General features: G+C 51.9%; 1 protein-coding gene across 14 annotated transcripts in view; it reads left to right on the top strand.

Annotated features, from left to right (window-relative positions):
• The window catches only part of ANKRD11 (ankyrin repeat domain containing 11), a 280415-nt gene extending 260240 nt beyond the window's left edge, over positions 1-20175 (top strand). For 11 of the 14 annotated variants that reach the window (XM_023732567.1, XM_023732570.1, XM_023732575.1 and 8 more), the window contains 9 exons: positions 2043-2213; positions 2420-2623; positions 3940-4082; positions 5999-6146; positions 6615-13258; positions 14295-14393; positions 14475-14618; positions 15643-15735; positions 19167-20173. In XM_023732567.1, the coding sequence (XP_023588335.1) occupies positions 2043-2213; positions 2420-2623; positions 3940-4082; positions 5999-6146; positions 6615-13258; positions 14295-14393; positions 14475-14618; positions 15643-15735; positions 19167-19352 (7832 nt within the window). In that variant the 3' untranslated portion in view covers positions 19353-20173. Of the gene's footprint in view, positions 1-1472; positions 1570-2042; positions 2214-2419; positions 2624-3939; positions 4083-5998; positions 6147-6614; positions 13259-14294; positions 14394-14474; positions 14619-15642; positions 15736-19166 lie in introns of all 14 variants that reach the window. The other 3 variants (XM_023732580.1, XM_023732579.1, XM_023732578.1) reach the window with 3 other exon arrangements.
• The last annotated feature ends 3827 nt before the right edge of the window (positions 20176-24002 follow it).

Genomic DNA, 24002 nt, shown 5'->3' with positions numbered 1-24002 from the left:
CCAGGTGTGGTGGCAGTAGCACCACCAGACACACACACCACTCACTCTCTGCACAATGCGCCTTGGGGCAGGCATGCTCCTTGGCTACGAAAGAGCAGGAACAGGCAGAAAACAGAGGGTGGGTTTTGTCTCAGTGAGGGCTTATTTGCAACTAACCTTCACAGAACAATTTTCATTTGTTTCTGGAAACCATTACCATCAAATACATGTGATGAGATGTTGCAGCTCTCCAGAGTGTCCTCGGCCATGACTCACGCAGTGTGTGTGGACGACAACTGCTCTGGGAGGACTAGGTCCTCTTTTAGGAATGGAAGCGCGTTGACCTTGTTTTAACTAGACCGGATGCATCACCCACAGCAGCATCTAGGGGCTGCAGGTGACTGCGCAGAATTCCCAGGTGCCAATAGTGGGAGTGGTTTAGTCTGTGTTTTAAATTTAAATTTCAAAGTGAAATTTAAAAGGTGGTTTGGGGTGTTTCCACCTTATCTTGGTGTGCTTTTCAACCGCAGGAAAGCAGAGATGCCTGGGCCCTGCTGAGATGCTGTGCTGCCAGGGGCCTGGGGGCATCTGGCCTGGTGTGACGGCCGCGCATACACCCCAAGAGGCCGAGTGAGCGGGGTGCTGGAGCTTGTCGGCAGCCAACCTGTCACCTGTGGAAGGGCAGCTTGTCCCAGGCAGGTCCTGGGAGTGCACAGAGCACGGTGCAATCACAGTAGCTGGTTTGCGGGCCAGCTGGACACTTTGACAACCATTTGTGACTATTTCTATATAACACAGTGCATCTCATAGCTCAACTGACTTCATCCAGAAAAGGGCATGTTGAGTGGAGCCACAGACCACCCTCAGAAAGCATGCCATCTAACCTACTGGCTCATGTAGCACTTCAGAACTATGACCGAGAGCCTTGGGCTTTAGAAAAATATACTTCAGCAGCTGGGCCTTGGGAGGGAACTGTCACAAGTCTGTAAGAATGGTCAGACTTTGGGGTGTTAGTGGGAATTTGTAACCTTGCCTGGCACTGGAGGAGGAGGGCTGGGAGGTGCAAGGATGCAGAGAGAGAGTTTCTGCATTCAAGGAGCTTAAAATACTGTTTGTGACCCTGACTGACACCTTGGGTACTCGGCCACGTGGCCTGGGTGGAGTGGAGGCACAGACAGGACTCAGTCCGTCTCCATTCTCCTGTCAGACCTTTCTGTGAATGGGGCTGTGGGTGGGGTGCAGGGCTCTGGATCCCTGGTTTCCATCAGCAGGTGCCTCCAGCCGTAATCAGCACAGGGGTTCATGGAGATCCAGGGTATCTTTTCTCTCCCTATACCTGCCTCTATTCAGAGGAATGGCCCAGTGTATCAGTGTGCCTCGTCCCTGCTGGGCACTGTGTGCTGTCACGGTTCGGAGCAGTAGAGGGCGTGCTCACTGGGAAGCAGCCGGGCTGCACTTCGCATCTCGTTAGTGCTCTGTGTTGATGCTTTTAGATGCCTCCAGTTCAGTCCATGTTGTGGCACTACCAGGCCGGTGCGCCCCTCCAAGCACCATGGCATGAAATGGAGGCTCCTAGAAGCAAGAAGAAAGGTATGGTACCGACGCGTGGGCCTTGATTTATTTATGTACTTTAAAACTATTTTTGTCATTTTCTATTTACACTGTTCGTTGGGGGGAGGAAGGGGGGTGCTGAATGTAATTCTAGACACATTTGTCTAGTTGATTGGAACCTGTTGTCAGTGCCAACCCACTGCTGCCCAAGCCTGGCTCTGTGTGTGGCCAAGGTCTGGGGGCTCAGGAGAGATTTCTGGAGTGGGGTGAATGGTTGGTGGAGGCCAAGACCTAGCAGGATGTATTGGCTGGTAACAAAGTAGATTGTCTCACAGTTATTGCTAAGAGAGGTGGCGACAGGGAGCATGAGTGCTTCTGGCTTGTTGTTTGTCCCTCTCAATGGCCTTCCTTTTGCTCTGTAAGCTGTCAGGGTGAGTGAAAGGTATTGTTAGTGTTTCCTTAACGAGAGCACATGGCATGAACCCCCCTCTCTCCTCTCACCTGCCTCACAGAGAAGCAGGGCCCTGAGCGGAAGAGGATCAAGAAGGAGCCCGCTACACGCAAGGCCGGTCTGCTGTTCGGCATGGGGCTATCTGGGATCCGAGCTGGCTACCCCCTCTCCGAGCGCCAGCAGGTGGCCCTCCTCATGCAGATGACCGCCGAGGAGTCTGCAAACAGCCCAGGTGAGCTGGGCCATGTGGGCCTTGACAGGGAGAGGGCTGTGTTTAGGCCCAGGCTCACCACAGCCCACAGGGGACTTGTGAGCCTGAGGGTGGCCCTGAGTGGCTTCCACGTGGCCTCATGACACGCCGTGCCCAGGTCTGTGGTTCTTTCTGCTGCCTCCAACTTCCCTGCCATGACACTCTGCCCTGTCCTCCTTGGCCTGCAGTAGATACAACACCAAAGCACCCCGCCCAGTCTGCAGTGTGTCAGAAAGGGACGCCTAACTCTGCCTCAAAAACCAAAGATAAAGTGAACAAGAGGAACGAGCGCGGGGAGACACGCCTGCACCGGGCCGCCATCCGGGGGGATGCCCGGCGCATCAAGGAGCTCATCAGCGAGGGCGCGGATGTCAACGTCAAAGACTTCGCAGGTACCGTTGCCCGGCTGGGGGTAACTGAGGTAGGCACAGAGTCTAGGGATGAGAGCAGCCAGCAAGCTTCTGTTTGAAGTGGTTTCAAAAGTGCTGGGAAGCTGGTCTCCTCAGATACATGGCCTCTTTTGGACACCCCTCAGGGGCCTGGTGCACAGTAGCCCCAGGGCCAGGGTCTGCTGGTGGGACGCAGGGCTGGGGTGTACATCCTGCCAAGGCCCTGGGTTGAGGAATACCTGGTGCTCCATGCACCTGCTCAGATGTGGTTGTGTGACTAAGAAGGAGCAATTAATATTTGTTGGGAAGTGTTTCAAAAAAAGGTCATTTTCTTATTTTTCATTATTTTCAAGACAACTGGGACACTTCAAAATCTTACTCTGCTGTGTTACGTAAAATCCCATTCCATACAAGAAGAATTCGTTCTCCCGGCTTCCGGGGGCGTCATGACTGGCATATTGAAGAGGCAGCCACACCACAACAAAAGGTGTCTCGGTCTCATCCCTTCCCGTGCTTCATCCTCTTCGAGCAGACCACACACACGTCCCTCACATGAGGGGCCATCAGCTAGATGCCCCGTGTAATTTGAAGCAGAAATGTCCTGGTCTTTTTTATTTTTTAAGGCCCCGTGATTAGAGTGCTGTGTGGCCTTTTTGCATGCCATACTCCCAAAGATCCCAAGTTTTGGCTCCAGAGAGGAAGGAAAGTGTTAGATGGGTGAGGCAGTCTGCATGCAGCATCCTTCCAGATACTTCCCTTTGGTTGTCTGACCCACACCTTTTGGTTGTCTGACCCACACCTAACTTAGCATTTTTTTGTTTCAAAAGCAGTTTTCCTTAAATCAGGATTTTTCAAAGCATGGAATTTTCTTCCTGTGGGTAAGCACTGTTTCACGCTGACGTGGGCTCTGTCACAGACCACACTATGAGGACAAATTTACGGGCATGGCCCCAGGCAGGCACCCTTGTGAGGAGCCTGGGGCTCCAGCCAGTGAGCCACATCCAGTGGGGGTGCCTGGCGGCAGCCAGCTCTACAGTCTTAGCAAGGGCTGTGTGAGCCTGTGTCTGCTGCATGGTGGAGGCTATAGTTAGACGGTGCAGTAAGGTTGTCCCACAGATCATTCCTGAGGACCAGCAACTAGACGTTCACCTGGCTGAGCCAAGGTGCCGGAGTCAGGGCTCCAGGCAGGCTTGACTTTCCTTGACTGTTAGCACATCGGTGCAAGTGACACCTGACCAGCACCTTCTCCTTGTCGTGTGCAGCCGTGGGAGTGCACTCTCCGTGTTCAGGCAGCGTATGTCATGAGTGTCTTTTTCCAGGCTGGACAGCCCTGCACGAAGCCTGTAACCGCGGCTACTATGATGTCGCAAAGCAGCTGTTAGCAGCAGGTGCTGAGGTGAACACCAAGGGCCTGGACGATGACACACCCCTGCACGATGCCGCCAACAACGGGCACTACAAGGTAGGGTCCCTGTGACAGTGCTTTGTCACCATAGAGCCTCCTGTAGCTCCCCATTGTCATGTTGGGTTTTTGCCTCCCCTGCCAAGGAGGAGTCCCCCTGGAGGGTGATGCAGAAAGGGCATGTGCACCCCCAATGCCCCTTGTCCTGCTAGATAGCAAGGGCAGCATGGTGAGGGCCAGGGACTCCTGAGCTCACCCCAAGGCGACTATGGAGAGGGCCGAGTGTGGTGAGGACAACAGTGCCAGTCACTCACCACATACCCGTCTGCTGCCTTTACAACGAGGCACAGCAGCCCCAGTTGACTGGAGCTTACCACGGGTTAGCACAGCCAGCTAGGGAGGAAGTGAGAGGTGGACTTTGAGTCAAAGGAGACTCAAGATGAGGTGCGACCTGTGGGGCTTGAAATCCTGATTCAAACCAATGTTAACAAAATTCGGGAAATCTGAACATCGATTGCATATTTGATACGAAGGAATTACTGCATTGTGGTTTTTTAAGGGGCCTTTTAGAGATATGTTCTGAAACATTTTCATGAAATGATATGGTACCTGGGGTTTGGGGGAGTAGTGCGCAGGTGTTGCTGAAGTAAGACCGGTTATGAGTTGGTGAGTGATGGAGCTGACCCCGAGAGGAACACACAGAGGAGGAGTCATTACTTGAATCTCTATGCTTTCATACATTTTAAAATTTTCTATTATGGAAAACGTCAAAGACTGTGGAAACGTGATATAGTCAGCAAAGTAACAGACCCAAAGATGTCCACGTCCTGATCCTCGGACCTGTGAATATATGGCCTCGTGGCAAAAAGTACTGAGCACCTGTGTTCAGTTAAGGACCTTGAGATGGTGGGCCTGTGTAGTCACAAGGGTCCTTGAAAGCGGAGGGTCTCCCAGCTGTGTAGAGCAATGAGACGGTAGGAACAGCCACATACCAAGGACACCTGCACAGGTCTCTAGAAGCTGGGACGGCCCTCTGCAGATAGTCAGCAGGAGCCAGGGAGCTCAGTCTCACAGTTGCCATCAACCTGAAGGAGCAGGAAATGGACCCACCCCAAGGCCTCCAGAAAGGAATGCAGCCCTGTGGACAAAATGATTTTAGGACCTTTGACCTCCAGGCCCGAGAAAGAACAAATATGTATTATTTAAGCCGCTAAGTCTGTGGTCGTCTGACCGGTGGACAGCTCTGCACTGATCACACAGTGCAGCCCATAATCTCCTGATGAAGAGCCTGTGGGTGAGGAGAGTTTACATTGATCTTTACTGAGATTACTTTAATGCTGCAATCTCAGACCAGAGTAATGGACTGAGGTGAGGCTGAATTCACATTTGTACCTGAGGTCGCTGACAGAACAGCTGAATAGAGCTGTTGAGATGTCACCATGAAATCTCTGTCCTTCATGACCATCCTTATCTGAGTAAAACCAATGAGGAAGAGGTTGTTTTCCTTCCTGTGTAAGCAGAAATGGAAAATATACCTGTGTGGGGACATGCTATCTTTGTCTCCTCTGTTCCACCCCCCAAACTGCTAGACCCTGCCATCTCCTCACAGGACTCGGTGCCAGTGGCAAGGTTACGTGGTGTGCTGCGGCTGCAGGAGAGCCTGTGTGAGACAACCCCTCCCAGTGCAGTGGGCGGCTCCGCTGTGAGGAAGACTCAGGGAGCCCTTCAGGAAGGACGGGCTGAGAACATGTGGAGGAGTAAGAGGACTTCCAAGAAGCTGGGACCGTTTTTCCTGGAGGGGACCAGGAGGGCCAGAAGCCTGGATGTCCCACACACAGACAAGGAGCTAGCCACACACACCACACAGAGGCTGGCCTCTGGGGACAGCAGGTCCCTCAGTGGGTTGCTGTACACATGTAGAATAGAGTAGTTGATGTTTCTGAAAATTTCCTAACAAGGCTGTCATCATTCTACAGGTAGTGAAATTGTTGTTACGTTACGGAGGGAATCCTCAGCAAAGCAACAGGAAAGGCGAGACGCCGTTGAAAGTTGCCAATTCCCCAACAATGGTGAATCTCCTGCTGGGCAAGGGCACGTACACGTCCAGCGAAGAAAGCTCCACCGGTGAGGCACTGGGCAGTGGGGAAGGTGGGCAGGCAGGCACAGATACATGTGCAAGAGTAGGGGCTGGGGTGGGGGAGGGAGTAGGACTGTGTGGTGCACCACGGGTGGAGATTCCTTTATTTCAGTGACACTAGCAGCAACCTAGTGTGTCCACGTGGTCTTGCACTGTCACACAGGGTCTCCTGGTCCTTCCCAGATGCCTGGTGCTCATGGGAACTTCTGGGCTGTGGGAGCACTCAGCCCAAGAAGTTCATTCCCAAGAAACCCACAGGTCTTACTCCTATTTTGGTCTATCTCTAAGCAAAGCTCTTTGATTTCCTTCTGCCAGTGGTTGGCCTTGAACTTAAAGTAACAAGTTCGTTGCTTCCCCAGAGGCCGAGACCTGAGGGGAGCAGAGTTTCCACAGGGCCTCCATCTCTGGGAGCATTGTTCTGAGCCTGCCTCTGATACTTCTTCCCCTCTCTCCAGCAGAGAGCTCAGAGGAGGAAGACGCCCCCTCGTTCGCACCTTCCAGTTCAGTGGATGGCAATAACACAGACTCTGAATTTGAAAAGGGCCTGAAGCACAAGGCCAAGAACCCAGAGCCCCAGAAAACTGTGACCCCCGTCAAGGACGAGTATGAGTTTGATGAGGATGACGAGCAAGACAGGGTCCCTCCTGTGGACGATAAGCACTTGTTAAAAAAGGATTACAGAAAAGAGACTAAGTCAAACAGTTTTATTTCTATACCCAAAATGGAAGTTAAAAGTTACACTAAAAACAACACAATTGCACCAAAGAAAGCTGCGCATCGCATCTTGTCGGACACGTCAGACGAAGAGGAGGTGAACGTCACCATGGGGACTGGAGAAAAGCTGAGACTGTCAGCGCACGCAGTACTGCCCGGTAATAAAACACGGGAGTCTTCTAATTCCAAGCAGCAGAAAGAAAAAAATAAAGTGAAAAAGAAGCGAAAGAAAGATACAAAAGGCAAAGAAGTTCGGTTTGGAAAAAGGAGCGACAAGTTCTGTTCCTCTGAGTCCGAGAGTGAGCCCCTGGGGAGTGACGAGGACGACGGCTCTGTTGGCAGCTCTGGCTGTGCCAAAGGGTCTCCACTAGTGTTGAAGGATCCCTCCCTGTTTAGCTCGCTCTCTGCCTCCTCCACCTCCTCCCATGGGAGCACCGCCTCCCAAAAGCATAACCCCAACCACACAGACCAGCACTCCAAGCACTGGAGAACGGACAATTGGAAAACCATCTCTTCTCCTGCCTGGTCGGAGGTCAGCTCTTTGTCGGACTCTACCAGGACACGGCTGACGAGCGAGTCTGACTGCTCCTCGGAGGCCTCCAGTGTGGAGTCCCTGAAGCCCGTCAGGAAGAAGCGGGAGCATAGGAAAGGGGGTGGCCTGCAGGGCACGCTCTCGGAGAAGAAGAGTGCGTTCCACGCCAGCGTGGATGGTGCCATCCCAAAGCTAGACAAGGAGGGGAAGGTTGTCAAAAAACACAAAACAAAACATAAACACAAAAACAAGGAGAAAGGACAGTGTTCGGTCAGCCAGGAACTTAAACTGAAAAGTTTCACTTATGAATATGAGGACTCAAAGCAAAAGCCCGACAAGGCCATACTTCTAGACAATGATATTCCCACTGAAAACAAGCTAAAGGTGTTAAAGCATGACCGAGACCATTTTAGGAAAGAAGAGAAACTTAGCAAAATGAAGTCAGAAGAAAAAGAATGGTTATTTAAAGATGAGCTAATAAAGGTCTCCAAAGATGAGAAATCACTCAAGAGAATCAAAGACCTGAGTAAAGACGTCACGAAATGTTTCCGAGAAGAGAAAGACCGCACCAACAAGTCAGAAAAGGAGAAACTGATGAAAGAGAAGTCTCCAAAGGAGGAGAAGCTGAGGCTATACAAAGACGAAAGAAAGAAAAAGTCAAAAGACAGGCCCTCAAAACTAGAGAAGAAGAATGATTTAAAAGAGGACAAAATGTCAAAAGAGAAGGAGAAGACTTTTAAAGAAGACAAACTCAAAAAAGAAAAAGTTTATAGGGACGATTCTGCTTTTGATGACTATTGTAACAAAAATCAGTTTCTGGAGAATGAAGACACCAAGTTCAGCCTCTCTGATGACCAGCAGGAACGGTGGTTTTCTGACTTGTCCGACTCGTCCTTTGATTTCAAAGGGGAGGACAGCTGGGACTCTCCAGTGCCCGACTACCGGGAGATGAAGAGTGACTCTGTCGCCAAGCTCATCCTGGAGACGGTGAGAGAGGACTCAAAGGAGAAGAGGCGGGATAACAAAAGCAGGGAGAAGAGAGACCACAGCGAGAGACGCAGTGACAGAGATTCTTTCTTTAGAAAGAAAGACAGGGACTATCTGGATAAAAATGCTGAAAAAAGAAAAGACCAAACTGAAAAGCATAGAAGTATCCCCAGCTATCTGTCAGAGAAGGATAAGAAGAGGAAAGAGTCTGTGGACGGAGCCAAAGAGCGGAAAGACAAGGACCTGAGTGACATCTGCAGGGACAGAAAAGACTCCTTCGAGAGCGCCAAGGAGAGGAAAGAAGTCAGAGCTAAGCCCGAGGAGGCCTACAGAGAAGGCCTCAAAGAGTTCAGCTGTGACAGTTTTTTCAAGGACAAGTCTGACTCTGACTTTGTCAAAAGTCTGGAGTCTTGGGAGAGGCATCATTCAGTGAAAGAAAAAGACAAGAAGGACGGCATCGATAAGGAAAAGAAAGAGAAAGTAAAATCAGAAAAATATAAAGACAAGTCCAGTGACAAAGACAAGAATGAAAAATCTATCCTTGAAAAGATTCAGAAGGACAAAGAATTTGATAAATGTTTTAAGGAGAAAAAAGAAATTAAGGAAAAACATAAAGATGTACATAGCAAAGACAAAGAAAGAAAAGCTTCTGTTGATCCAGTTAAAGAAAAAAAGGAGAAAACTTACCCTGGAATTCTCTCAGAAGATTTCTCTGAAAAAAAAGATGAAAAAAAGGGTAAAGAGAAAAGTTGGTATATCGCAGACATATTCACAGATGAAAGTGAAGATGAAAAAGACACCTATGCTGCCAGTGGGTTCAAACTCACAGAAACCGGGGAGGGGCAGAGGGCAGAAGGCCCACAGGACAGGGAGGAGGGGAAAGAGCCCTACCCCTCAGACAAGCACCGGAAGTACTCCTCTGATAAGCAGCACTCGGAGAAGCAGAAAGATAAAGAATCCAAGGACAAAAAAAAGGACAAAGGAGCCACTGAAGGAGGGAAAGACAGAAAAGAAAAAATCTTTGAAAAACACAAAGAGAAGAAGGATAAAGAGTCCACAGAAAAGTACAAGGACAGGAAAGACAGAACTTCAGCTGAGTCTACTCAAGAAAAGAAAAATAAACAGAAACTCCCTGAGAAGGCTGAAAAGAAGCACGCAGTAGAAGACAAGGCAAAAAGCCGGCACAAAGAGAAGTCTGACAAGGAACATTCCAAAGAGAGGAAGTCTTCAAAAAGTGCTGAGATGGAAAAAAGTTTATTAGAAAAGTTGGAAGAAGAAGCTCTGCATGAGTACAGAGAAGATTCCAATGATAAAATTAGTGAGATCTCCTCTGACAGCTTCACCGACCGAGGGCAGGACCCTGGGCCGACCGCCCTGCTGGAGGTGTCCTTCACAGAGCCCCCCGAGGAGAAGGCCAGGGAGGGCTCTTGCCTGCAGGAGAAGCTGAAGGAGAGGCACAGACACTCCTCGTCCTCATCAAAGAAGAGCCACGACCGAGAGAGGGGGAGGAAAGAAAAGGCCGAGAAGAAAGACCGGAGTGAGGACTACAAGGAGACGGGCAGTAGAAAGGACTCCAGCCAGTATGAAAAAGACTTCCTGGACGGGGACACTTACAGCATTTCCTATAATACAAAAGCTGATATAGAAGATGAGTTAGAGAAAACCATTGAATTGTTTTCTACTGAAAAGAAAGATAAAAACGATTCTGAAAGAGAACCTTCCAAGAAAATAGAAAAAGAACTAAAGCCTTATGGGTCCAGTGCCATCAACATCCTGAAAGAGAAGAAGAAGAGAGAGAAGCACAGGGAGAAGTGGAGAGATGAGAAGGAGAAGCACCGAGAAAAGCATCCAGATGGCTTCCTTAGGCACCACAAGGACGAGCCAAAGCCTGGAGCCAAAGACAAGGACAACCCTCCAAACTCTAATTTTAAAGACAAGTCCAAGGAGGAGACCCTGAGACTCGGGGAGGTCAAGCTGAAGGAGAAGTTCAAGGAAAGCCAGGAGAAGGGCGACTTAGCAAAGATCAGCAACGGGAACGAGAAGCTGCCGCCGTCCAGGGACTCCAGCAGGAAAGACCACCGGCCTCGAGAAAAGTTGCTAGTGGATGGTGACCTGATGATGACGAGCTTCGAGAGGATGCTCTCCCAGAAGGACCTGGAGATTGAGGAGCGCCACAAGAGGCACAAGGAGAGGATGAAGCAGATGGAGAAGATGAGGCACAGGTCTGGGGACCCAAAGCTCAAAGACAAGACCAAGTTGGCAGAGGACATGCGCAAAAAGAGTCTAGAGCTCCCAACGAAAAAGCCACCAGGGGTGGACATGCAGCTCAGAGACAAGAAGCTCAAGGACTCCATTGTGCTGGCTCCGACCCCACCCACTGCCGATAGTAAAATGCTCCCAGGAGCAGGCTCAGAGCCCAAGGACTGGCTGACAGGGTCCCAGATGAAAGAGGTCTTGCCCGCCTCCCCCAGGCCTGACCAGAGCCGGCCCACTGGGGTGCCCACCCCCACCTCGGTGGTCTCATGCCCCAGCTATGAGGAGGTGATGCACACCCCCCGCACCCCCTCCTGCAGTGCTGATGATTACTCCGACCTCATCTTTGACTGCACCGACTCCCACCACGTGATGCCCATGCCTGTCAGCACACCGGCCAGCGCCTGCTCCCCCTCCTTTTTTGACAGGTTCTCAACTGCCTCGAGCAGCCTTCCCGAGAACCCTAGTCAGACCCCGACGCGGACTCTGTCCACAAGCCTCTACCGCTCAGTGTCCGTGGACACACGCAGGACCCCTGAGGAAGAGTTCAGTGTTGGGGACAAGCTCTTCCGGCAGCAGAGTGTCCCCGCCACCTCCAGCTATGACTCACCAGCACGGCACCTGCTAGAAGACAAGGCTGCCGCTCCCCTAGAAAAGTTCCCCTGCTTGTCTCCCGGGTACTATTCTCCAGACTACGGGGTTCCTTCACCCAAAGGGGAGACTCTGCACTGTGCTCCTGTGGCCGTGGTCAACGCCACACCATCCCCAGAGGGTATCTTCTCAAGTTTACAAGCCAAGTCCTCCCCTTCCCACAGGGATGAGCTGGTAGCCCCTTCCCTGGAAGGGACCCTGCCCCCCGACCTGGGCCTCCCTCTTGATGCCACAGAGGACCAGCAAGCCACAGCGGCCATCATCCCCCCGGAGCCCAGCTACCTGGAGCCCACCGACGAAGGCCCATTCAGCACTGTCATCACCGAGGAAGACCCGGGCGAGTGGGCACATCCTGCTGCCTCTGAGCAGCCCCTCTCCTCCACCCTCGGTGGTGGTGTCCCTGAGAACCCTGTCGGCTGGCCCCCCGTGGGGGCAGACCTGCTGCTGAAGTCCCCACAGAGATTCCCAGAGTCCCCCAAACATTTCTGCCCCACGGAGCCCATGCACCCCACCACCCCTGTGCCCTTCATTGCCACAGAGCCCCCATACCCAGTCTCTCCACTCACATACCCATTGTCAGTCCCCGAGTCAGGGCTTGAAGAGGTCAAGGAGGACGTGGTCGAAGCAGTCCCAGTGGAGGTCTCCCCGTCAAAGGAGCCAGTCCCCTACGCCCCTCCCTCTGGGCTGCAGGCCTTTTTCAGCGACTGTAAGCCTCTCACCGAGACAGCCCCCGACGCACCCCCCGAGCCGGCTTGTGTGGCCGCCGCGACTCAGGTTGAAGCCCTGGGGCCCCTAGAGAATAACTACCTAGAAAACAACACTGGCCTCTCTGCCCTCGGTCAGGAGGAGCCAGTCCCCTGGCCAGACCCATTCCCAAACCCTGAAGATGACCTAGACCTGGGGCCGTTCTCACTGCCAGAACTTCCGCTTCAAACAAAAGATGTTTCAGATGTGGAGACAGAACCTATGGACGAGAGTCCTGTTGTTCCCCCAGAGCAGGCACCTCCAGGGGCCCCTGTGGTCATAAGTGGGGGGGACCTCCCCACGTCAGCCACTGAGGAGCAGCAGCCAACCCCTGACCAGGTGTCTACACAGCTCTCCACTGAGCCTGTGCGCACAGACGAGCCCAAGGTGGAGGTGCCTCTGGAAGCTGTGGTGCAAGCAGTGGATGTGTCAGTAGAGAGGGCCCCTGAGGACCTGGGCCCCAGCTCGATGCCTGCACCAGTCCCCACCGAGCTCCATCCAGCAGGGAGTGGGGACGAGGAGGCAGAGACCGTGGACCCCCCAGTGGCACCCCAGTCTGCCCCTGACAGCCCCCCTGCCGATGTTGTGGCCCAAGCCCTCAATGCAGATGGGGCAGGCCCCCCTAACAGTGCTGGCCGCGCCGCTGCCCAGGCGGAAGCCCCCCCAGGCAGTGGCCAATCCGAAGCAGCAGACCCAGCCCCTAAGCCACCAGCTGAAGCCCCGAAGCTGCCCCGTGTCGAGGAGATCCCGCAGCGCATCACCAGGAACCGGGCACAGATGCTGGCCAACCAGAGCAAGCAGGGCACGCCGCCCCCTGAGAAGGAGCTCCCGCCTGCTGCCCCGGCCACCAGAGCAAAGGGTCGCATCCCTGAGGACGAGGATGCCCAGGCCCAGCACCCTCGCAAGCGCCGCTTCCAGCGCTCCAGCCAGCAGCTGCAGCAGCAGATGAACACGTCAACACAGCAGACACGGGAGATGATCCAGCAGACACTGGCTGCCATCGTGGATGCCATCAAGCTGGATGCCATTGAGCCCTACCACAGTGATAGGGCTAACCCCTACTTTGAGTACCTACAGATCCGGAAGAAGATTGAGGAGAAGCGTAAGATCCTGTGCTACATCACGCCACAAGCCCCCCAGTGCTACGCCGAGTACGTCACCTACACCGGCTCCTACCTCCTGGACGGCAAGCCCCTCAGCAAGCTCCACATCCCAGTGGTGAGTCCTCCAGGGGCATCACGGGGTGGGGGTGGGGGGCCCAGGCCAGGTAGTGAGACGTGACGGTGTAGTGTAATCACAGGTCAGTGCTCACACTCTCTGCTAGTGCCCGACTGTCCAGCCAGGACCACCCTCCTCCTGCCCTCCCCCAATCCTGCCACCCCTGCTTTCAACACTTCCAAAATCCAGACACTTCTCCCACCTCCATCCCCCTTGCCAGCCGAGTTGCTTCCTCCTGGGTCCACCTGGGTCTGTTCTCAACACACAGGTCAAACCTTGCTTCCTCTGCAGAGTGACAGCTCAAGGCTGTGCATGCCCACTTCCCACTCCCATCTCTACAACCCCTACCGCGTAGCTTGTTGCCCTCGGAGCCTGTGTGTATGGCCCTTGGCCGCCTCCGCTACCCACAGGCACTCCCGCCTCCTGGGGGCCTTCCTGATCAACCCCAGGGTCTGAGCCCAGCACGCCCCCTACCCCTGGGCCCTTGCATGGTCGCCAGCTCATTCAGCACTGCTCACCAACTTCATTACCTGGCCACTTCAGTCCCCGTGATAAAAGCGTGGTTTGTGTTGTGCTCATTCTCCAAGAACAGTGTGGAATGTGACAATCATCAGAACAAGCTGTTTCCTTTTTGGGGCCCAGGGGAGGCAGCTTCAAGGGACCACGCACTGTGCTGGCCCAGCCAGGTCTCAGGGAGTCTCAGTCCGTACAAGTGGGTGCTGTCCTGTCTGTTGGACCAAGGCCTTCTGAAAGTTAGCATTTGTGCCGGCTCCTAACTAACCATGAATGACTCACCACTGCCCATTTGAGGAATTTCACTCTAAGAGCAGTCACATTTTAAAAGGACAGTGATGTTGGTGCCAACACAGGGGACTTGGCAAAAGCCCACAGCGCGTGACCTAGGTGCGGGGCCACTGGGCTCCTCCATGCACCAGGGTGGAGTGCATGTCACCTGCTCACTCTCCCGTGTGGGCCCCTGCACGGTGGGTCCATGCCCACAACCACACCAAGGTTGTCCTCCTTTCTGTGTCTGCAGATCGCTCCCCCTCCGTCCCTGGCGGAGCCACTCAAGGAGCTGTTCAAGCAGCAGGAGGCTGTGCGTGGGAAGCTCCGCCTGCAGCACAGCATTGAGCGGGTAAGGCTTGGCAGAGGGGCCCTCGGCCACGGCATGGTCGCTTGGCGGCATCATTGGCTCACCCACCCCTCCTCCCTCCAGGAAAAGTTGATCGTCTCCTGTGAACAGGAGATCCTGCGGGTGCACTGCCGGGCGGCGAGGACCATCGCAAACCAGGCGGTGCCCTTCAGCGCCTGCACCATGCTGCTGGACTCCGAGGTCTACAACATGCCCCTGGAGAGCCAGGTGGGCCCCTCCCTACTGCCTCTCCCCAGGGTCCCCCTTCCCTCGGCAAGCTGTGCAGCCTTCGTGGGACTGGCTGCCTGCAGAAGGTGGTGTAGCTGGAAACAACCAAACCCCACAGACCCTGTGCAGGGCGAGTGTTGCTTCGGCCCTGCACACTGTGTCCCCTCGGCCCTGCACTGGCCAGCCTGCTCAGCCTTAGTTTAGCCACAGAGAGAAGAGAAGGCAGGAAAAAGAGCCACTCTGTGTGGGTCTGTGTGGTGGCTCTGTGTCAGGAAATGCATGTGCCCCTCCCCAAGGCTGCAGCACTCCAGCCTCGCAAAGAGAATTTTCTCTTAACACGTCATCAGACAGGGGCGAGACACTGGTTTCTGTGTATAACGAGGGTGGGTGTGGCCCTGACCCAGGAGTCCCCCATGGTCCATGTTTATCCACCGGGCCTTGTGTGCTGTACCTCTCTGGTCACATGCTGCCACCCATCGTGGGTCACAGGGGCTGACTAGAAGAAATCAGGATAGCAGTGTGTGGCCCCTCCTCATCTGCTGTCACCCCTCAGCACCCACTCGGAGCCACCCACGGCCTTTCCAGTTGCCATCACCAGCTTTGCCACAAGCCCTGATGCGTTCCCGGGCCTGCTGCAGAGATGGGCTGAGCCCACAGCACCTCACTTCTGTCTTCTCCAGAGCACTCTCCAGCCCGAAGTGCCACAGTGCATGCTGCTGCCCATAAGGGCAGGTCTGGGAGGGGCCTGTGGCTTGCAGGGGTGACAGCAATTGTGCATGTCCCCAAAAGGCCAGGTCCCCTGCACATCTTAACCACAGCTCTGGAATGGACTGCGTGTCACCTGTTTACTCATCCACCTGCGGTCATATGTCCGTCTGTACCCGAACTGACCACAGGTGGATGCTGCAGCTTTTGTTCTCAATCAAGAAGGGATGCCTTGGAACCTAGTCATCAAGGTCATGTTTTTATAGCTGTCACCCACATTCTTCCTTATAAAACCTCCTGTGTTTGATTTCTCTGGCAGGGGGACGAGAATAAGTCAGTGCGAGATAGGTTCAACGCACGACAGTTCATCTCCTGGCTGCAGGACGTGGATGACAAGTATGACCGCATGAAGGTCAGTGCTCTTGCTTCCCAAGGGCAGGTTCTCTGCTGTAAAGAAATGAGGCCTGCTGTCTCTTCTGCCCTGACATGCGGGACGTGGCTCCCATCACCTCCTGAACAGAACCGGTTTTGTTAGGCCCTGGACCCTGCCTGAAGTCATGGTCCCCACCGCCGCCCCTGCCTGCCCTGGGAGTGCTGACCAGTACAGGGGGACTGCCTCACAGTTACAAAATGGACCCCCAAAAATGAGTAGCAATGGACAAGCCTGGCCTGCTCAGACCAGGGCCTTCTCCACCTGGTGTGGTTCTTACTCCACAAGTGTAGAATTGGTGCGAGAGACAGAAGGAGATCCAGACCCCCCCCCGCAAATCCCAGTTATGGGATACCCTGTTCTTAGAGAACAAACTGGTGTCTCCCAGATGCACCTATACCTGAGTCTCCTCATACAGTGACCCAGGAGTGTGCTGGTACAGTGATCACACTGAAAGAGCAGTACAACAGAACTAAGTGCAGTGTGGACGCAGTAAGAGGGAAGTTCTGCACTTCCCTCGGCCACCCCACAGAGCGTCCCTCCTAACACCAAGATTTATCCTAGATTATCAGTAATAGCTGACTTAAACAAAAAAAACTTGCTGTCCAGTCAATTCAAACTCATAGCGACCCTATAGGAGTGAGTAGAACTGCCCCAGAGGGTTTATAAGGAGGGGCTGGTGGATTTGAACTGCCAACCTTTTGGTTAGCAGCCATAGCACTTAACCACGGCACCACCAGGGCTTCAAAGAAGACTTTACTAAAAAAGATAAATGAAATTTTGACTACATTAAAATTAGACTTCTGTACATTAAACATGCCACATAGGTTTAACTTCTTTAGTGGGCAAACTAATAAAAAGACAGATGGAAGAAAATTAGCCAGGTCTGTAAAGAGGCAGTTCACAAGGACGACCACGAAACGCTGGGCCTTCCAGATAGACGTCCTATGTAACCGGTGATTCCAGAACTACAGACGAAGATCCCATGTGAAAGGCAGTAGGTGTGTTGGCTAGGATGGAGAAGGGCCAACCAGCAGGTGTTTATAGGATAAACTGACAGTAGCTACCAAATTCCAAAATGTTTTTACCCCTAACCTAGAAATTTCACTTCTACTCGTTTAAAACTTAAAGAAACAACAGAGTAAGTATCCAAAAATATGTACTAAAAAATTCCTTGGAACAGTCTAGTGAGTGAACTGGAGACCAGAAGCCCATCAACCCAGCCACAAGGTAGAGCCCTGAGTGATGGTAAAACCAGGTAGCTGTGAGCAGCGTGCCCCCCCAGGAGCATCGCCTGGAGGAGTGCAGGTCCATCTGAAGTGGACTCGGGACGGTTTAGCATGTACATGTGAAGAAGGTGCAGACACACCACCACCTGCCACCAACCAACCGTGGTTGTTTCTGTAAATTATTTTAAAGTGAAGGAGTCATGGTTAAGTGCTTGACTACTAGCCGAAAGGTTGGTGGTTCAGACCTACCCAGCAGCATCTCAGAAGACAGGTCTGGTGACCTGCTTCTGAAAGGTCACAGTCTTGAAAACCCTATGGAGCAGTTCTACTTTGCATACTGAGGTCTCCATGATTCGGAATCAACTAACATTTTAAAGTGAATTAGACACCACGACAGCCCATTAACACATTAGTCACTATAACATTTCCAGATTTCCCTGACACGCCTCCAGCGTGGCCCACTTGCCAACAGCACACACATCTCCCAGGCTCCCACCCATTTTTTACAGTGGACTCACATCTGCTTATGTCCCGAAAGCAGGCAGGGCTCAGCAAACCTTTCTGAAAAGGGCCAGAGAACAAATAATTTTTTGCGGGCCACATGGTCTTTGTTACGACTGTCAACCTTGCTATTGTAGCATACAAGCCACCACAGCCAGCACAGCAGTGGGCATGGTGTGTGTCCACAGAACTTTCTTTATGGACACAGATTTGAATCTCATGTAATGTTTATATGTCATGAAACATCATTCTTATTTTTTTTTCAACCGTTTAAAAACATGAAGTCATTTGTCCTTGGCTGAAGAAGAGCCAGCAGCAGTGGGCCACTGCCAACCAGCCCCAATGTAATGCAGCTGTGACCGTGGTTGGCAGAAGAGTGGTAGCTTCTATGTGCTTGGTCTGTCGTCTGTGTTCTCAGGCTTGATTTGGTTCAAATCCAAATGTTGGGTCAGACAACCTTACAGGTGACAAGTGTGCCATGGAGACAGACACGCCTGCCTCCCCATAGGGCTGCTGCATCTTCTCTTGGGAACAGGAAGGGGCCAGTTCTTGCTGCTTTGGCAGCACCCAGATGTGCTGAGTGGTTCTGGCCCGCGGGCCTCCCTCCTGACTCCGAGTCGCTGGGGGAGCATCAGTGCCTGACTGCAGTGAGGAAGGCTCCCATCAGCAGGGACCATCATTCTCTGAAAGTCAGTTCCACCATGCCTTTAATGCTTTCCCTTTAGTCCCTGTTCTCCAGCGAAGGAGTAGGTGGAATGGCGGCCTTGAGGAGTAACCAAAGTGTGTTCTTGCTGTCTGTATTGAGGCTCCTGATGGGCTCATAAGTGGTCCCGGTTTTGTGGGGGTTTTTTATTGGCCCAAACTGTCCCAGGTTTGGCCAGGGAGGTCCTTTCAATCTAGTTCCTGGTCCTTCTTATCTCAGGGTCCCGAGAGCTGCCCCAGGCTCCCTCACAACCTCCTGCCTGGGAGCGCAGCTGGTGTGGGCGGGGGGAGGTCGTCTTAGCCGTCTTGGTGGACAGAGCCAGAGCACCTTGTCTTCAGTCACGTGTCCTTCCTGACCTTTCCATTCAAGTTTTACTGCTGGTGTTTCGATTTAACTTTGACATTAAAGTGAAGACTGTGGTATTTGCCCTCATGCCACATCCCACAGAGATGTACAAAGGTGAGTCCTAGAGCCACGTGGGACACCTAGGCACACTGCCGCCAATGACAGCCATTCCTTTCAGTTCCCAGTGTCAGGGAACTCACTTCTACCCATTTCATATTAAATATTTAAGTATCATATTTTAGCTACATACCCTTGTAAAAATTAGATGTGTTTTTAAAAGACATAGCTCCAACTATAAATGCAAATAAAACCAGTATCACTGCCATAAATAAAATAATTATAAAATGAAAACAGAGCTGTTGCTAAGTTCTAATAAGGCACTGTGGGCGGCCAGCGGCGGGCGGGAGGCTCAACAGGGACTCACTGGGTATCCCCCCATCCAAGTACCGTCTCTCACTGGGGCAGAAGAAAAGACCTGGCATATAGAGGGGTCGAGTAGAAGCCACCAGATCATCTGCCTGAGCGAGAAGGCGGCCCTGGTCAGAGCCCCTCCCTCTGCCCCGCCACAGCCCTTTTTGGGGGGTGGGTCCGCTGGGTCATGGCTCCACTCCCCTCACCTGCCTGTCTGTCTGCAGACATGCCTCCTGATGCGGCAGCAGCACGAAGCAGCGGCACTAAACGCTGTGCAGAGGATGGAGTGGCAGCTGAAGGTGCAGGAGCTGGACCCTGCAGGGCACAAGTCCCTGTGCGTGAATGAGGTGCCCTCCTTCTATGTGCCCATGGTCGATGTCAACGACGACTTTGTGCTGCTGCCGGCGTGATGCGGCGACGGGACGGTGAGGGCACGGGCCTCCAGGGCGCCCACGGTGCTGTCGGCCGCGCAGCAAGGAGGCGCATCATGTCAGGCGGAGGAGCCAAGGGGAAGACTGCACTTTGTTCATGCCACCCGGCCGACTGACGCGGACGCCAGGGGCAGGCCCAGGGACAGGCGGGACGTGGACACAGTGTCACCCCTGTGGGGGCCACGCTTGGATCCTTGTTTCCAGCTAACTGCAGTCGTGGTCGCAGTTGCAGGAAGGAATGCGTTTTTAGATTCTTGTTCCATTCTGATCAATTGCAGGAAAAAAAGGTGTCGCCTCTCATGGACAAAAGACCTCAAGGTTGGGGAAGGCAGACGACACCCAAGGCTGCTTCCCTGTGGTCACAGAGCCACTGCGGGTAGGCGGGCGTGGACAGGGCAAGGACGCTGGGCTGAGCAAGGGCCCGACCACCTGCCCGCCAGGCACTAGGGGGGACACAGAGCTGGGACTCTGCTGATTGTGTTTTTAATGGAGTCAAATCCACGTGGTTTGTATATTTTTTCCTTTAATCTTGGGCATTTTGTTTCTCTTTCTGAGAACATAACTTGAAACACTACAGAGCCAATAATCATATAAAAAGTGTATCCCGTAAACGCTGTACAGTTTTATACACATTCACAATGTACTTTTGCTGCCTTCTAGATAATTTATTTTGCAACACATTACTGCACAGTTGTAAATAACTTATGTACTGTAACATCACTTTCAGTTATGTGTAAAGAAATAAATTAATTAAAACGCTCTTGGTACACGTGTAGTCCCCACAGCAGAACCCCCCCACCCTCCCAAGAATGGTGGGGCCATAGGTGCACGGTCCCGTCTTGAAGGACAAGCCATGTCACCTACTCCTGAACACTTCAGACCATCTTTCCAGACTGCTGCCTCTAATCTGAAACCCTGCCTTTCTCTTCTCATCCTCCAGGCCTTAAATTAAGGTGGGACTGGGACACTGTTTGGGAGTAGGGTGGACAGGAGCTGTCCACTTTTTCCAGAGGAGCTGAAGCGGGCCAGTACCCCGACCCTGGTGATGGCAGTATAGCCACAGGAGCACCAGGCATAGGCCCGTGTCTTCAGGCCACCCTGCAACGTGCTATCCTGGGGCAACCCATCAGATCTGGGGGAACCAAAGGGGACCCACCAAGGGAGGGGACTTGTCCAGCACCATGCAGCTCACCTCAGCTCTGTGCCCTCTTCCTTGACACTAGCTCACACAAGCCATCTGTTCCTTGGCACCAGGACAGTGGGGACTGGTCTGTCCCTCAGAGTGTACTGGGAAGGTCTTCCTTCCTGCCTCCAACAGCAGTCTTAAACCCAGCCCAGCTTGGGGCTCAGCAGGCCTGGGTGAGCAAGAATCTGCATCTGACAGCTTCCACCAGCCAGAACCTGATGTGACACCCTGCCAGAAGGAGCAGGAAGGTTGGCTTCCCCCACCCGCTCAACCCTTGTGTAGTGATGGCTGCCTGGTCTCTTTTCTGAGGAGGTGAACTGCATAACAGGCCAGGCCTGGGCTCGAGGCCTCATGCTGCAGAGTGCCGTCTCAGGTGAGGGGGCACCTGGGCCATCCTTGAGAGGCTTCCAGGGGCTCCCCCAATGAGATGCCTGCACTGTCACATCCCTGCTCCAGTGCAGCCTCTGGCCTCCACAGCCCCTATAAGGGCACTGGACAAGGAGAGGAGAACCTGCCTGCAACCCTGTCCTGACCCTGTGTCCTCACTGAAGCCTGGGTCCCTCTCCCCGACTCCCTGCACCTGGGGCAGCCATGAGCCGAGAGGTCTGGGGTGAGGGCAGCAGTCTACACAGACAAGGCCTAAGAGGTAGCCAGTCACAGGACGGGTGTCCCACAGGTCTTGGTTAGGATGCAGATCACCACCTGGGGGCCACAGTACAGGAAGAGGGTCCCTGCTGCCAAGAGCCAAGACTTTATGAGCCCTCTGAGGGGGGTGTCCATGTGGTGGGTGCTGTGGGCCCCTGACTCCTCACCATCTTCTCTGTATGTGAAGCCTCTGTGCGCTCGCTCTCTCCTGTTCCCTCAAGGGCTAACCTTGACCCAGGCAGGCTGGTTCCCCACCTTGATTTATATACTTGGGACCAGAAGGCTCAATATGTTTTTCTGGGCATGTGTTGGTTTGAGCTGGTTGTATTTTTTTTCCCCCTAAATCACAGAAATTTGATTACAGTAACACCTTTTAAGCCCTACTTCTTCTTTTTTAAATAACTGAATCAACCTGTATAAGCCCCTGACCTATGGTGGGGTGGGAGCAAAGATCTCTCCAGGTGAGCGGCTTCCCTCTGCATTGGGGGTGGAGTGGGGCAACAATTGGCACCCAGGCACAGCTGCATGCCACCAGCTCACCCAAATCTGGAGGGAGTCTAAGAAGGCCATGTGCTGGACTGATAACCCCACTGCTGGGCACAGAACTGGCAGAAACACATGTTCACGGTTCAGAAAGTCACTCAGACACGTGCACAGCTGCGTGTGTGCAGCGGTCAAAAACTGGAAACAAATGTCCATCAAAAGAATGGAAAGTAAATTGTGGTACCCCTATAGTTCAATACCACCCAGCAGGATGCCTCTGCCTTGCACCTCTGACATCCTGGCTGGATCATTGTGCTGGGGGGGGTTGGCGTCCTGTGCACTGTAGGATTTCGAGCAGCATCCCCGGCCTCCATCCACTCGATGCCCAGTAGCACACCCCAAGTTGTGACAACAAAACATGTCTCCAGACATTAACAAATCTCCCCTGGAGGACAAAACCACCCCCAATTGAGAACTACATATAACATGAAGATTAACAAAGCCCAGCTACACACAAGATAATTTGTATTGTATGATTCCACTTATGTAGAGTTCAAAAATAGGGAAAATGAAATTACAATGTTAGATGTCAATGATTCAATAGAGCAGGAGGAATAATGACTGGAAAGAAGGAACAGGAGGGGCAAAATGGTCTATTTCTTGACCTGGGTGTTGACTACATGGGTATTTGCTTTGTAATTATTCAATGGACACTTTTATTGTATTTCACAATTTTAAAAAGTGTTAGTTTTTTTTTTAAAGGAATGGGAGAGATTTCTCCATTTTCCCAGGACAACAGAATATTAATAGATACATTCTGAAAGATATGACAGGATGTCACATCAAAATGGCAGCACCTTCCAGTCAAAATCCCAATAAAGTGACAAAAGGAGGAGAGGATAAATTCAAGATAACCCCGAAAAAGAAGGAATGATTATACCACAGACCAGAAGCTGTGAGGAAGGGGATGTGAGGCCGGGGGAATTAATTTGATAGAAAAGGAGGCAGGACTCCCAAAATGGCAGAGCAAGAACCTGCAAAAATCCCCTCCTCCATAAGAACAAGGAGAACACTGGAAAATATTCTCCAACTTTCCATTACTCTGGAAATTAAGCAAAGACTTGTAACAATCCAAGGAGTTTTATTCAAGACAAGTGGCTGAATCTCAGAACAGCTGGCTTTGAGGCATATTGACTAGCCCTATTCCCATGCTCCTATCCTAGCTCCTTGGTAGTCTTGAAGCAAGCAGCCAGCACCCACCACAGCAAGCAGACCAGGTGTGGAGCTCCTTAAAAGCCCCATTCCCGGAGCACTGTCACCATTTTCCTATGTGGCAGATCCCTGGAAAAGCCCCATTTGACTTGATTCAGAGTTCACTCAATGGGAAATGCCCTTTCTCCAGGGCATTTGTCAAAATAATCAAGGAAGACATAAAACTATAAGTTTTAGAAGAATACATAGGATTAAAATTTCAGGACCTTGTTTTTGATGAGGGATTTCTAGATATGACATCAGAAGCATGAGCAAAAAAAAAAAAAAAAAAGAAGAGTCAATTGGATTTAATCAAATTAAAACCTTTTGGGCACCAAAGGACATTGTTAAGATAACCCATATAATGGGAAAAAAAAATATGTGGGAACCACAAATCTGATAAGGGTTTATTCATCTTGAATATAAACAGAACAACTGGTTAGCATGAAGTGTGCTCAAAGGGAAATTTCTAGCTGTAAATGCCTACATTAAAAAATAAAGATCTCAATAACCTAACTTTACAACTTGAGATAAAGAGCAAACAGCCCAAAGCTACAGAAGGAAGGAAACAACTAAGATCAGAGCAGATAAAAATAGAGAACAGAATACTTCCAACTCGTTCTGTGAGGCCAGCATTACTCTGATACCAAAGCCAGACAAACACCACAAGAAAACTACAGACCAATACTCCTTATGAACACAGATGTAGAAATCCTCAACAAAATACTAGCTAAATAAATCCAACAGTATATTAAAAGGCTTATACACCATGATCAAGTGGGAATGCAAGGGTAGTTCAACATTAGAAAATCAGTGTAATGCACCACGTTAATATAGAGCAAAGGACCACATGATATTATCAACTGATGCAGAAAGGGCATTTGACAAAATCCAACACTCTTTCATGAAAAAAACACTCAACAAGATAGGAACAGAAAGGAAATTCCTCAGTATAATAAAGGGCATTTATGAAAAACACACAGCTAACATCATACTCAAGGGAGAAAAACCGGGAGCTTTCATATTAAGATTAGGAACTAGACAGAGATGCCCACTCTCACCAC

This window comes from Trichechus manatus, unplaced genomic scaffold, assembly GCF_000243295.1.
Source record: "Trichechus manatus latirostris isolate Lorelei unplaced genomic scaffold, TriManLat1.0 scaffold00053, whole genome shotgun sequence".
Taxonomy (NCBI): Eukaryota; Metazoa; Chordata; class Mammalia; order Sirenia; family Trichechidae; genus Trichechus; species Trichechus manatus.
Note: the sequence above shows the minus strand (reverse complement) of the source record. Positions and strands in the feature narration are given on the sequence as shown.